Raw genomic sequence first — 15144 nt, 5'->3', positions numbered from 1 at the left:
TATTACTGATCAGCTTTCTCTCTGAGGATGTTCAGAAAATTCTCTCAACAACTACTGCAAGCCGCTGGAGATCTCAGCGGCCTGGCTAAGACGTACCACGACGCGCAATGCGAAAAGCCGGCGCCGAAAAAGAGGGTCAGAGAGATCACTTCTGAGGACAAAAACCTGGCCAGGATCTGGAGCGAAACTGCCAGACGATACCCCTTGATCTTTGACCCGACTGACTTGCCGTTAAAAACGGCATCGGTCGACCCTGTTCCCGGTGAAACTGGTAGGAGCAGAGCAGGACCACCATCTCTTGGCCTTTTGGGGCTTCTTTGGGAGCCCGATTTGGGCCTGAGGGTTGCTCTGTCTCCACTCTGGCTGGGCATACGCCAAGCCCAGGTGGTTAGGCCTCGCGGTCCTCGGCAGCAGTATGCCCTAAAGGTCCGGGAAGAGCTATCGGACGTTGGAAGGGAGCGGCTGGCTTTGAGGATCTGATGAGATGTGGTGGTAGCACAGCTCCATATCCATATGAACCATTAAATAATATCAAGTCAACTTGTATCTGTGTGTGTGTGTTTAATGAATGAGGAATACACTCACACATTCATTAACATTGGCATTGAGTTTAAAAGACGTTGAGTTTCAAGGTATTAATTCCTATAAGGGTGTATGGGGAAACCTGTTAATATGTACCATGGTCCTGTTGAACTGAATATATTTTAGGCTAACATAAAATAACGGGGTTGTTTTTGACTTTGCTCAAAGTTCACCTGATTGCCGCTCAGTTTGCCGCTGACATTTTCAAAGGCTTAACGTGAACAAAGCTTAACGTGACTTATTGTATTAAAACTTATGAGCAGTAATAATTAAAAGAGGTTTAGTGTCCCTTTGTCGTTCTTTTAATACATTAAACCACAAAAAAAATTATTTATTTATTGTTTTTAACAATAAGCATTTTAGACTTTCTGAAAAGCTGATTCTCACAATTTCGCAGCACCACGAGCTGCAACACAAGTTTAAAAGTGAAACAGAAGGAAAACTCAGATAAACACAGATACATGTGGAGCTTTCAGAGTGGATTTGAAGGTTATTCCACAAAAATTCAGATTCGTCTCATTCGCACTTTGATTATGTTTTCTCGCGCCGCTTAAGCCGAGCGCTGAACAAATTGGCAGTCGCACACGCATCAAGTTTAACGGAAACGTTGAGTTTAAGGGTACAAATTTCCCGATGTAGTCGAGTTTCTTAGATTTCAAGTCTAGGGGACGTCAAGTTACAAGGTACCACTGTATTTGAAAAAAAAAAACAGAAGTACATAAGGAAGGATCAAACCCAAATTAATTTTATGTTCTTCAACTGGGCGCAAGGCAGAAACGCCTTGGACAGGGCACCAATCCATTGCAGGGCTTCAGCATCCCCTGAGACAGAGCCAATCATGTCTGCCGATATTGGTGGACTAGTGTAAAAAGCTGCCGTCACCCAAGTGCTTATGCCAGAATCTGTGAGTGTGAGAGTGTGTTAGTGTGTGTACGTACGAGTGTGTTTGTGTATGAGTGTGTGTGCGTGTGTAGGTATGAGTGTGTGTATGAGTGTGTGTGTGTGTGTGTGTGTGTGTTTTTGTATGAGTGTGTGTGTGAGTGTGTTTGTGTATGAGTTTGTGTGCGTGTGTACGTATGTGTGTGTGTGTGTGTGTGTGTGAGTGTGTTTTTGTATGAGTGTGTGAGTGTGAGTGTGTTTTTGTATGAGTGTGTATGTGAGAGTGTAAGAGTGTGTGTGTGTGTGTTGGAATGCTGCGGTACCTTCTTCCAAACGGCAGAAGTCTGTGTGATGAGTTAGTTTAGTGTTAACTAACACAGCTAAACTAGCTTTAAACCGGTTATGTTTTCAGTGAACCCACAATAAACATATTAAGGAACTTGAATGTGTTTTTGGACAGTTAAATATTCAGCCAAAGTCAAGAGGTCAAGGCTTTCATGAATCATCGTTGACTAACGAGTTTTCGATTCTATCTGCAGGTGATTGGCACAGCGGCTTTAATCCTGTGTATTCTGGCCATCGTGGACCCATTTAACAACCCAATCCCACGCGGGCTGGAGGCTTTCACTGTGGGCTTGGTGGTTTTGGTGATCGGCCTTTCCATGGGCTTCAACTCGGGCTACGCTGTCAATCCCGCCAGAGACCTCGGACCTCGGATCTTCACATCAATCGCAGGCTGGGGCACCGAAGTCTTCACGTCAGTCTTATATAATACATAAGAGTACATGATCAATGCTGTGACAGGTGGGGGGTCAGTGAAAGAAATGGTGCGCTCTCAGTGCCAGTTTTAAGTGTTGCGTCAGGACACAGAGCCAAGTCTGGATCCACTGTGGTGACTCATAAATACGGGAGCAACCAAAAGAAATAAATTGGGTCCACTTGTCCCCTTAGAGCAATAACCTTATCAATATGATCTCTGGAACATCCATCCCCATCCTCAAGGCTGGAGGCTTCATTATAATACTGTTTGAAGGAAGGTTCCATCCCTCTAGTACAGCTCCATAGTATCTCGTATATAATTGGTATAATTACCAATGCCAAAAGGTAGCAATGCAACAAAACACAATGCTATACAAGGTTGTATTAGCCAGTAAACTGGGTTTTATTTGTGATATTGGCATCACCAAAATTAGCCAAACATTTCTTGTCTACTTTCATGTTTACCCTGCCTCATTTTATTCATTTTACGAAAGGAAGGACATTTGATTTGGCATAACCAAACCCGAACAAACCAGATAGATTCACTCAACAACTGTAGGTGCAGAACGCCACTTGGTTAAAAATGTTGATCTTTAACTATCAGTAGAAAAACTTTGGCCATCGATAGCACAACTGGAGGAATACTTTAGTGTAGTGTGTTCCTCCATACGTTATGGTTTTACTTTGAAATCTTTGGAATCAGCCACTGGCTGGTAAAAAGAAGAGCCCAATGGTCTTGTGCATATTGGAGGGGAATTTAAAGGGAATGTCTAAATTCATATTTAAAAGTATGAATATATAAATGGATGGTTAAATCCTAAAGTAAAACAATTCAAAATGTATCTGCAATCAAGGCAAATATGATTGGAGGATGACTGAATCAGGCCTTTCATGTCCATTCCAGACCTCCGACCTGAACCCTAAACCTATATAAGGATAAGAAGGATCTAGAAATCTGGAGAATCCAGAGTGATTAGTGTGTTAGGAGTAATTTCAAATTCCTTCTCAGTTTCCAGTGGGAATATCTTATGACCTGGTAATTTCACTGTGAGCCAATTAACCACAATTGTCTCCATTTTTTATCTTTCTTGTGTTGCAGGGTGAACGAATACTGGTTCTTAATTCCAATTTTCGCCCCATTTATTGGTACCGTGTTTGGCACTTTGGTGTACCAACTGATGGTGGGTTGCCACACTGAAGGAGAAGCTCATGACAAAAAAGAAGCGAAGGCCCGCGAAGAGAGAGGGAGGCTGCAAATGGCCAACATCTCAGAGAAGAATGACATGGTGTAAAGACATGATAATCTCCCAGATTCTGTTTAGCACTTGGTCAGATCATGCGTTTTGAGTGTCTGGATTGTATCGCCCAATGACAATCAAAACCCCATCCAGTAGATTACTGTAAAGCCACCAAATAAAAAAACTATTTGTACTGTGAGTCCATGGTTTTCAAACTGGTGTTCAAGAACTATTGGTATATAAAGCACCCCTTTCAAAGTTGTACCTCAGATTACCTGTATATATATATACAGTATATATGCCTATTAAGTTCAGGTGTTACAGCCACATCGACTGCTAACAAGTACATACAAAACAAATATGCTTCCAGCTTGTTGGTAACTGTTAAGGACCTTTCTGTTTCAGAAGAGTGGAAAGTCTTTCAGAAGAGTCGAGGCTGCTATAACTGTATAACCAGGTCAAACCTGCAAATAAACTGAGGTCAGGTGGTCAGGTGTTCATACACTTGTTGGCCATAAAGTGTACCTCAGTAAGAAATATGTAGTGACTGAAGGGAAGAAATGTCTGCAAAAATGATGCCATCTATATAACTTTTAAAAGTTATTTAACTTATTTAAAATATTGGTTACCATGACAACCATTGGTGTTTCCGCTCAACAGCAGCAGACGGCAATATTGTAACACAAAATAAAATGGTTTTTACCACTAAGGACTGGATTTTAATTAAGAACTTGTAGGATCCGTGAAATGGGAAGCTAAGAAGGACTAAGAAGGAAAGTGAAGCGGGCAGTCAAATAATAGCGTACCTGTGAAGGCATATCGACAAACCTCAGAACCGATGGTCAACACGTCAATTTATAGGGAAATTGGACTTAGCCCATCATCAGTCTGAATTATTTATTGTCCAACGTTATGGGCAAAGATACAGAGGTCCCTTTTTTGGACTCACAGTTTATATCAGTCAAGTCCATTTTATTTGTATAGCGCTTTTTACAATAGACGTCTCAAAGCAACTCTACGGCATCCAGGACCATCAGACCAAAAGCTGCATGCGCAGCATCTAATATTATTAAAAAACTTTAAAAATCTACAACTACATTTTGGATTTACTTACACCAGAATGGATAAAAAACCATCACAAAGCTGAACTGGCTCACCATTTAGTAAAATGGAAAATACTCACTGTATACAAATATGTATGAAAATAACTCAACACACAGCCATTAATGTCTAAATAGCTGGCAACATAAGTGAGTACACCCCACAGTGAACATGTCCAAATTGTGCCCAAAGTGTCAATATTTTGTGTGACCACCATTATTATCCAGCACTGCCTTAACCCTCCTGGGCATGGAATTCACCAGAGCTGCACAGGTTGCTACTGGAATCCTCTTCCACTCCTCCATGATGACATCACGGAGCTGGTGGATGTTAGACACCTTGAACTCCTCCACCTTCCACTTGAGGATGCGCCACAGGTGCTCAATTGGGTTTAGTCCATCACCTTTACCTTCAGCTTCCTCAGCAAGGCAGTTGTCATCTTGGAGGTTGTGTTTGGGGTCGTTATCCTGTTGGAAAACTGCCATGAGGCCCAGTTTTCGAAGGGAGGGGATCATGCTCTGTTTCAGAATGTCACAGTACATGTTGGAATTCATGTTTCCCTCAATGAACTGCAGCTCCCCAGTGCCAGCAACACTCATGCAGCCCAAGACCATGATGCTACCACCACCATGCTTGACTGTAGGCAAGATACAGTTGTCTTGGTACTTCTCACCAGGGCGCCGCCACACATGCTGGGCACCATCTGAGCCAAACAAGTTTATCTTGGTCTCGTCAGACCACAGGGCGTTCCAGTAATCCATGTTCTTGGACTGCTTGTCTTCAGCAAACTGTTTGCGGGCTTTCTTGTGCGTCAGCTTCCTTCTGGGATGACGACCATGCAGACCGAGTTGATGCAGTGTGCGGCGTATGGTCTGAGCACTGACAGGCTGACCTCCCACGTCTTCAACCTCTGCAGCAATGCTGGCAGCACTCATGTGTCTATTTTTTAAAGCCAACCTCTGGATATGACGCCGAACACGTGAACTCAACTTCTTTGGTCGACCCTGGCGAAGCCTGTTCCGAGTGGAACCTGGAAAACCGCTGTATGACCTTGGCCACCATGCTGTAGCTCAGTTTCAGGGTGTTAGCAATCTTCTTATAGCCCAGGCCATCTTTGTGGAGAGCAACAATTCTATTTCTCACATCCTCAGAGAGTTCTTTGCCATGAGGTGCCATGTTGAATATCCAGTGGCCAGTATGAGAGAATTGTACCCAAAACAACAAATTTAACAGCCCTGCTCCCCATTTACACCTGGGACCTTGACACATGACACCAGGGAGGGACAACGACACATTTGGGCACAATTTGGACATGTTCACTGTGGGGTGTACTCACTTATGTTGCCAGCTATTTAGACATTAATGGCTGTGTGTTGAGTTATTTTCAGAAGACAGTAAATCTACACTGCTATACAAGCTGTACACTGACTACTCTAAATTATATCCAAGTTTCATGTCTATAGTGTTGTCCCATGAAAAGATATAATGAAATATTTGCAGAAATGTGAGGGGTGTACTCACTTTTGTGATACACTGTATATGTGTTGTGCAGGTATTCCTGTCAATAACTAATAAGTAGTGATTATTTGGGTCACTAGCATAACACAAACAAAAATTAGGTACACAGAAAGGTAATAGCTAAGCTGATTTTGTCAGATACAATGCAGATACATTAAAGCGTGAAATGACCAAGTGTAAACAAGGGCGTTGTTTCAGTTACATGTTTAAAAGAAAAATGTTTTTACTCAATAGACCGTAGTAAAAAGCTTTCTGTTTTGGGGTCATGTCATAAAACGTGGACAGTATTATTTTTCTGGTCATTTTCTTAATCATATGTTGTATGTGATACTTCTGAGCTGTTTTTTTTAGTTTTTTAGGTTCTGTTCAATCGCCACCACTGTCAAGTTGCCACTGTTGGGCTTCTGAGCAAAACCCTTAAGCCTTAATAACTTGCACTGTATCAGTCACATGTAATTTGCTTTAGATCAGATCTAAATGTTGTAAATGTAAAACCTGGATTAAATCCATACTGTTTGGAACAATCAGTCACATGACCATTCTTGACACTTGAGTGGATGGATGGATGGATGGATGGATGGATGGTTAGATAGATAGATAGATAGATAGATAGATAGATAGATAGATAGATAGATAGATGGATGGATGGATGGATGGATGGATGGATGGATGGATGGATGGATGGATGGATGGATGGATGGATGGATGGATGGACAGACAGACAGACAGATAGATAGATAATGATTTTTACTGATTTAGTCACAGATATTATAAAAATATGCTATTCATTCATCATGACTAAGAACCTTGTTATGAAGAGCTCTCACATATTGTTGTGTATCAAATATTTGCAAAGACAAATGCACTTCCATGCCAGTACAGACACTGAGTACACAAAAGCAGCAACATGTTCAGGTGTGATCCAGATGTGCCGGGGCTCATTTTAACTTGTGCCTCGTCTCTGCCAAAAAGAAATTCCTGTGAAGCTTTAGGACTCTCATAATACACACCATTTTAGTCTCTTTCAGAAATCAGTTTGATCTTGGTGACCTTGGTTTCATTTTCAATCTGGCTGTGCATGTATTGAGGTCTTTTAAGAGAGAGTGAAATATATCTGCCCCCTTCCGTATTTTATACAAAACAATATGAGAGCTTTCTATAACATTTCAGACTCTTAGTCATGATGAACGAATATTTGTGCCTCTACATCAGTAAAACCTTCCAAAACCTGTGAGAATTGTTCCCAAATTCCCCAATCCATAAACCCTGCATCTTTTATTCAACAGCCAAATAAAATGTGACAGAAATTTTCAATATGTGTCAGATCTTTCACAGGATAGAGAGACCTGACATTTTAAAAATCCTCAACGACATGGCCTTTTAGCAGTATGCATCACCAAACATACCCCTTGCCAATCACAGCTGCCTGCCAACGAGTCTGGATTGCTTTTACTTGCAGTGCATCTGTCCACCACAAATAATATGTTTCGACTTAAAAAGCCAATGCATGGCCAAAAATATGGGGACACCTGACCATTAGTTTGTCATTTAATCTCAAAACCATGGTTATGTTTTAACCATTACATTGTCTGGCCTTCCTAACCAGGTAAAGTTACCAAACAATTTCAGCACAACTGGTCATCAACTACAAAAAATAAGCCAGTCAAACAGCACCCTGGTATTGCTATTAAACATGTTAAACTTTTGGAAATTCTTTTGTTTGGCATTTATTATATTACAAATTTTATTCTCATTGGCATTACCTGGTCTTAATTGTACACACATATGACTTCCACTCACACAAATTAGTTTCACACTCTACATATAGCGTCTAGTGATTACCTTGAAGATAGGGTTGCCAACCGTCCCATAAAATATATGGAATTGTTCCTTATTTGGAAACTAAACGTCGTGTTCCGTATTGAACTGATACGGGATGCACTTTGTTTCGTATTTTTATCAATGGGAGAGAAATGCTGCAGATTAGACTGAGACAGGCCAATACGTATGAAGCAGAAGGAAACTGCTGCTACCGTGGGAATTAGAAAGCATTTGGTTATTATTTTATTTACTTTTATTATTGTATTTACTTTTAGTCTTAGTAATGCCGTGCATGCATATCAGCATAACAACCTGTTTCTTACTCCGCTGTTCGAGTAGCGCAGTGGGCAGAGCGCATCGCGCATATTTTTCCGCCCTAGGATCGGACCCGGCTTAGAGGGCGAAACTAAAGTAAAACAAGCAGGGCCGGCGCTATGGGGCGCTGGGGTGGGCATTGCCGCCCCAGATTTTCTCACTGCCCCCCTAAGCAACGCAGTCCAGAACCGGAGCTGCATGTCAGTGTAAAGATGGATTATGTAAAAATGTTGTTTGCACTATTGAAAAAAAATGTTACATAATGTTCTTTATGCATGTTGTTTTGCCTAAAATATAGTTCTGATTTATTATTATAAAGCATGAAATAATAAATGTTAAACAGCCTAAATAAAACATTTTAATAATGTTCCTATGACGGTGTAAGACCCGTTATGTTTTTATAGGTGCTACCCTCCTACTCAGGTAAACACCCGCCATATAACCCCCCAACCCTATGCCTTCCGCCAACCCGCCAGCCCAGGGTGTTCCTTATTTCCAGTTCTGAAAGTTGGCAACACTACTTGAAGATGCCATCTATACTGAAGTGCTGATTGATATTCTTTTACTCACTGAGGAGATGCAGAAATTGGCATGTAGACACTTGGAACCCAATATGATTTTTTGAACTGTAAGTATATAGTAAACCACCCTTTCAACACCTTTTCTCTCAGAATGGAATGTCCTTACAAATTGCTGCTGTTGGCGGTCCCACCTCAGAGTCCTCTCAGTAGGAATCGCTTGAGACTGGACCACAGGTTTATAAATGCAGTTTAAGTATTAAACATTACATATATTATGTATTATATTGAATTGAAATTTTGAGGCTTTAAAAAGTTGGAAGTGTGTTAAAATGATTGCATACTGGTTACTCCTTACTGGAGTGCGCACTTTTCTAAGGGGTTAGGAACAAGTGATAATGGTGTCTGAATAGACAGCAGCCTTCATCAGTCAGTGAGTCGTACAAACGTTAGAAACAGCCAATCAAAATTGACTTTATCCTAACTCCCGCCTTTAGATTATAGACTAACCAATCAGCGACCTGGACGATTTCTTAACCTAGGGCAGGGGCTGCGTTTAATCTGAAGTGATCGTTTTTTAGAAGTGCACTACTTGTTCTTTAAAGCATCTCATGTGCTCTAAGGGTTTCTGTCTTTTAAGATATTTTCCACTTAAAATAAAATGACTAGAGGGTTTAAATATAAATGCACGATATCATTAAATATTAAAAATAACATTCTGCCTGTAGAACAGATGTGCCCTTTCAAGGGGTTAGGGCGTAGTGAGTGAAAATGACTCCAGCGCGCTACCTACACCGCATGCGCATTGGCATTGATTGAATTAGCGGTGAGCTGTAGAGCTGGTGGAGTTGTCACTTAATAACAGCTGCAGTTTATTTGTTTTATTGACAGTTCTTGTGTGAGCTTCGGCTACACATTTAACACATTATACGGTGTCGAGATGGCGGATGAAGTGAGTCAGAAAACAGAGGGGTTGTCAGTCAGTAAGTGTTGTTTTTTAACAGAGTATTGCTGCAGTAAAAGGCGCAGCGTGTTGCATCAGATTTCATGCATTTAGCCGGAACTTTAGCATTAGCTTAGCATTAGCTCTGGTTCGGTTACTATTACACCTGGGGTTAATTCAGAAACCTACTATTAATACACTAGCTGGAGATTTATGTCACACTTATAACGTTTATACAAATATTAAAGAATTATGTACGGAATTGGAGGTTTGTTTAGTGTATAATGCAATACACAGGGTGTTTTTCCATTATCATGTACCATATGTATGTCAATTTGGGAGCTAAATGTCAATCTGAACTTGACGTCTATTGTTTACATACATTGTGAGGCATGTAACTGTCATATCAGGCTTGGAATTCTAATTATAAATTTTTTTTAATTATTGTATTTTTTACAATTGTCTTTTGTTTTAAAATTTGGAACACACTTCCTGCTTTAAAACTAGCTCTTTTTCAGGTATTACAATTTTACCTCAGGATTATTTGGATGTAGTGCTTGATCCATCAACTCTGTCTATGTGCTTTTAAAATATTTAAAAATAGACTTTTTAAATAACCACCTTCAACAAATATAAAAGCGAAACACACTCCAGACATTCTTTCTACAATATAAATCAAACATAGTTCCAAAAGTTCTTCTCAACACTGTTGCTCTTTTATAGGTTGCTTTCTTTTCACCATCCGGGTTCATCCCAAATCAGCTGACCATTCCATTATTTGAACCCTAGAATCTTGTTTCAGGTCATCATCTTGCTGTAGGATGAACCCTTGACCAGCTAGATGTAAACCGTAGGGTATTGGATGGTGCTGAAGGTCAATATTCCATTTATACTGGATCCAGTCAAAGAGCCCTAGATTATCAAATTGAAGAACCATGCTTTTGCCTAAACTGAAGATTGAAAAATGTAAATAATCAGCCAATAGGACGTTTCCCATTGTCAGTAGTGCACTAGCTTGCAGTGCGCTCCAGGCAAGCCTCTTTTTCTTTATTTTGCCATCTAAGCAATGGCTTTCTTACTACCACTTGACCTATCAAACCCTCAGGTAGAATTCTTCTCTTCATAGTTGAAACTAAGGCTTACCTACTCTGACCTCTGTTGACCGCTGTGTTTGAAGTTGTCAGAGTTGTCCCCAGTTGTTTTGAAATAAAGTGTATTGGGTCCCTAGCTCCATGGGGTTTAAGTCTGGAGATCGAGCTTGCCGTTCTATTATTTGAAGCCTAGAATCTTTGTTCAGACATAACCTGAAGATATGTTTCCGGTCATCGTCTTGCTGTAGGATGAACTTGACAAGCTAGATGTAGACCAGAGGGTTTTGCACGGTGCTGAAGATTGCTGAAGTAGCCTCCTTAGGTCAGGTTTACACTCATTCTGAATCCTAGACCAAAGATCTAGATCATCACATTGAGGAACCATGCGTTTGCCTAAACTAAAGATTTCAAAATTGCATTCATCAGCCAATAGAACGTTTTTTCAGCTGTCATTAGTCCTCTGGCTTGCTGTTTGGTTCAGACAAGCCTATCTTACTACCACTCGACCTGTCAAACCCTCAGCTTGAATTCTTCTCTACTGTGACCAGTGTTAAGTTGTGCTTACATTTAGAGTTGTGCTACTGTAAATGTAGAGTCAGAGTTTAATCAGTCCTGCTTAGCTGAAACGGCTTGCGTTCACATATTTGCATTGTTGCATGTGTTGAAACATTTAAATAGCGGTTTAACTGGATTTGCATTACGTTTGTGATGTTGTAAAGCATAGTGGTGATTACTTAGGTGTGTGAGCAAGATCAACCACGCTTTGTCTTTCCCTTACTAGACTCTGAAGATCTTCCTTCCAACATTAGTTAATGCTAGGTACCACTGACACGTTTACTTTCAATTACAACTCCTTTGTTTTTATTTTCAGGTACATATGCTAGACCTCTTAGCCCCCAAAACAGACCCTTTAACTGCGGACTATATGTAGGCCATAGTAGGCTGCTTCTGCTCATTCAGTGCCCTTGTTGTCAGCAACACATTTTTTTCTTGCTTGGAAACCTTTAAGCTTTAAGCTTGCTTGACTGTAGAAATCAATGAATTCCAACCCAAGTCCAATCACGACATTCACTATGTGGCCAAAAGTGTTAAAAACCATAGGCATTAATATGAAGTTTGCTTTTCGTTTACTTCTATAACAGCCTCCACTCCTCTGGAAGGGCTTTTCACTAGTTTTTAAGCTGGGATTTCTGTTACAGCAGTCAGTTTGGTCAAATTGTGGACATGAATCCATGTTGATCTGATGTGTCTTGCTTTTTAGAAGAGTTGTATGTCTCTGATAAGGAGGGCAGTGATCAGGATGGAGACGGGACCGAGCAGAAGCCTTTTAAAACTCCACTGAAGGTAAACATGCTTAACATGCATTTTTCCCATTTTCTTCCAATCTAGTTGTATCCAATTACCCTGTCATGTCTCCTCCACTGCTGCAGTATCTAACACACACACCCTCTAAAACATGTAGTAACCAACCACTTCTTTTCACCTGCGAGACGGGTTCACACTGGCATCAGTATTGCGTATGGAGAGTCAAGCACTGATCTCCATTATTCCCCGTCTCTGTGCAGGCGCCATTGACCAGCCAGCGGAGGTTGTAATTGCAGCAGCCGTAAGGAATCCCTTCGATCTGACCTCCCTCCCTCAGACACAGCCGATCATGTATGTGTAGGCACCCGGCCGGCTGATAGCAGAGCTGAGATTCGAACTTGAGAGCTTACGTTAACCAATATATATTAAAAAATATGATGAATAAAAATAATTAACAAGGACATAATGAAGAACAATAACGTGAATGTAAACAGAATTAACACAAAGACCTTGAAACATTTGTTAATATAACAAGGTCAGTCAAATTTTACAATTACTGTATATAAAAATCTAAATTTGATGAGATACACATACATCCAGGTGTGCAACTTTTTTCTGTAATTACTATCACATTGCACGTTACAGAGATGCAAAAGATAGCAGATGTGCACATATTGGCATGGCAACCATGCCAAGGATGTGGAATTTCTGCCGTTGGGTTTCAGCATAGCGTCCGAATCCCGTCTTGTCGATTCTGATGCGTGCAATAGATCTGGAGCTCCCATCTCAATTTAAATACAAACGAAATGGTCTCTCTTTCTGACATGCGGTGAGTTGTTACTGGTTTGTTATTTCATTCATAGGCTATGCTGTTTGCTGGAAAAGAACCATTCCCAACCATCTATGTGGATTCTCAGAAAGAAGGAGAGGTAAGAAAAAAAAGAAGTGTGTTATGTTTTAAATGTAACAGTTTAAAAAACAGTCTGATCTCATGTTTTTTTTGGGGTCTCTCCTTAGCGCTGGGTTGTGATCTCCAAAACCCAGCTGAAGAACACGAAAAAACTCTTTCATAGGGAACAAATGAAGACGGATGCAAAGGAAAAGAAAGAGGTATCAGTTAAAAAGCTTAATGCTTTTATTGGATACGACACACCAAACTCACTCATAAAGTTGACCACCACCAGTACAGAATTGTATAAAACAAATAATTACAGGGGAATCTTCACCTCAGTCCTTTCACCGGACTTAAAAACACCATATAAGATATCAAAAACCAATTAAACTATACACCCTTACAGTCAACCAAACAACATCATCATTTCTATGCACACGTTAAGCATTTCTCTTAAAATGCTTGATCGGACTGTTAAATCCAGAAATGCAACTGCCGCTAGTCCACCAGTTTCTCCAATTTCAAGTTGGCAATTAATTTTTTAATATATTTCAAGCATGAATCATGCACTACCAGGCTCCTAGTTGCAAGTTAATGATTTGAAACGGCCACTGACAAGGCGAGGAAGGGCATTTATGGGCATTTAGAGTTTTAAGTGGATGTGGTTTGAGACACAGCCCTTCAGTTCACTACCTGAAGCAGCGTCTTTCCCCTGCTCCTCATGCTGCCTGATGCTACAGTTGATTGATAAGATACACAAACACATATTATGTATAGTTGCAAGCACAGTGATCAGAAACGGCCACCAAGAGAGCGAGGAAACGCTACATAAGGGCATTAAAAAGAGTTTTAAGCAGATTTGATTTAAAACACAGTCGGTTCACTACCTGAAACAGCATCTCTCCTCTGCTCCACATGCTGCCTGATGCAACAATTGACTAACAATACTCTTTAATATTTAAAATATTTTATCCACACTACAAAACAGTCCTCATATTTTCAGATTGTTCATTCATGTGTTGACTGATGAGCCCTTTTTATTCTACAATAAAATCCTTAGAGCTACTTGCCAATCCAGATAAACAGGTAATTACAATCATAATATAAAAGGCATCATCTGAAAATCAAGTTATGCATCCGTGTACTACAAGCGTGTCTCTAGATTATGAATACATCTCACGATACCTCGGTCACACCCGTGTCTTGTAGGGTAGAAACTTACAGGATTTTTTTGTTTTTGCAGGCAGAGGATGCTGAGAGACGAGAGAAGAATGTAGAAGAGGCCAAGAAGATCGTTATCGAGCAGGATCCCAGCCTTCCAGAGCCCAAAACGGTAAGTCTATTCATGCATATTGTCTGTGGGAATGTGTGCTTATTTAGTCAAAAGAGCATTTGTATAAATAGGCGCTGATGTTAGTCAAAAAAGCCTCATCTAATGTCCCGAGTCATTCCAAAGCTGGTCAGAGGAGTTTCTTTAAAATAAGCTTTGTTTCATCTTTATACAGTTTGCTTAGTGCACAAGGACACAATCACGGTGGAATCCTGCATATACAATAATAATGTTAATGTTTTATTTTATTTTGTTATTTTGCATCAACATGCAGTGAAAATCTTATGATCTTGTGTGTGACAGGTTAAGATCCATCAGCTGGAACCTCTGAGGGAACAGAGAGTCAAAGTGTTTGGCTGGGTGCACCGGTTACGCCGGCAAGGTAACTCACACTGCCTTGTTTTTATTTCCCTTATTATAAGACAGTTCACTGGCTGTTCATAGGGGCGGCACGGTGGCTAAGTGGGTAGCACTGTCGCCTCACGGCAAGGAGGTCCTGGGTTCGTTCCCCAGGTGGGGCGGTCCGGGTCCTTTCTGTGTGGAGTTTGCATGTTCTCCCCGTGTCTGTGTGGGTTTCCTCCGACAGTCCAAAAACATGCAGCCAGGCTAATTGGAGACACTTAATTGTCCTATAGGTACCTAGCCACTAGGATGCATAAACCAGTGCGTTGTAGTGCCCGGATAAATAGGGAGGGTTGTGTCAGGAAGGGCATCCGGTGTAACAACCGTGCCAAATCAATAATGCGGATCACGATCCGCCGGCGACCCCTAACGGGAACAGCCGAGGAAATAGAATAGACTGACTGTTCATAGAACACTAAATAAAACATCATGGCTGATTGTCTTGTGTGT

The 15144-nt window shown here is 40.8% G+C and overlaps 1 protein-coding gene across 1 annotated transcript in view; it reads left to right on the top strand.

Moving 5' to 3' along the window:
* nars1 (asparaginyl-tRNA synthetase 1) overlaps nucleotides 1–15144 on the top strand; it is a 33391-nt gene that overhangs the window by 13027 nt on the left and 5220 nt on the right. The window contains exons 5-12 of the mRNA XM_063011031.1: nucleotides 2001–2218; nucleotides 3320–3443; nucleotides 9693–9714; nucleotides 12027–12109; nucleotides 12934–12999; nucleotides 13088–13180; nucleotides 14206–14295; nucleotides 14596–14674. Of these exons, the coding sequence (XP_062867101.1) occupies nucleotides 2001–2218; nucleotides 3320–3443; nucleotides 9693–9714; nucleotides 12027–12109; nucleotides 12934–12999; nucleotides 13088–13180; nucleotides 14206–14295; nucleotides 14596–14674 (775 nt within the window). The remainder of the gene's footprint in view (nucleotides 1–2000; nucleotides 2219–3319; nucleotides 3444–9692; nucleotides 9715–12026; nucleotides 12110–12933; nucleotides 13000–13087; nucleotides 13181–14205; nucleotides 14296–14595; nucleotides 14675–15144) is intronic.

Source organism: Trichomycterus rosablanca, chromosome 16 (genome assembly GCF_030014385.1).
Source record: "Trichomycterus rosablanca isolate fTriRos1 chromosome 16, fTriRos1.hap1, whole genome shotgun sequence".
In the NCBI taxonomy this organism is placed as follows: Eukaryota; Metazoa; Chordata; class Actinopteri; order Siluriformes; family Trichomycteridae; genus Trichomycterus; species Trichomycterus rosablanca.
This window is presented reverse-complemented; position numbering and strand designations above follow the sequence as displayed.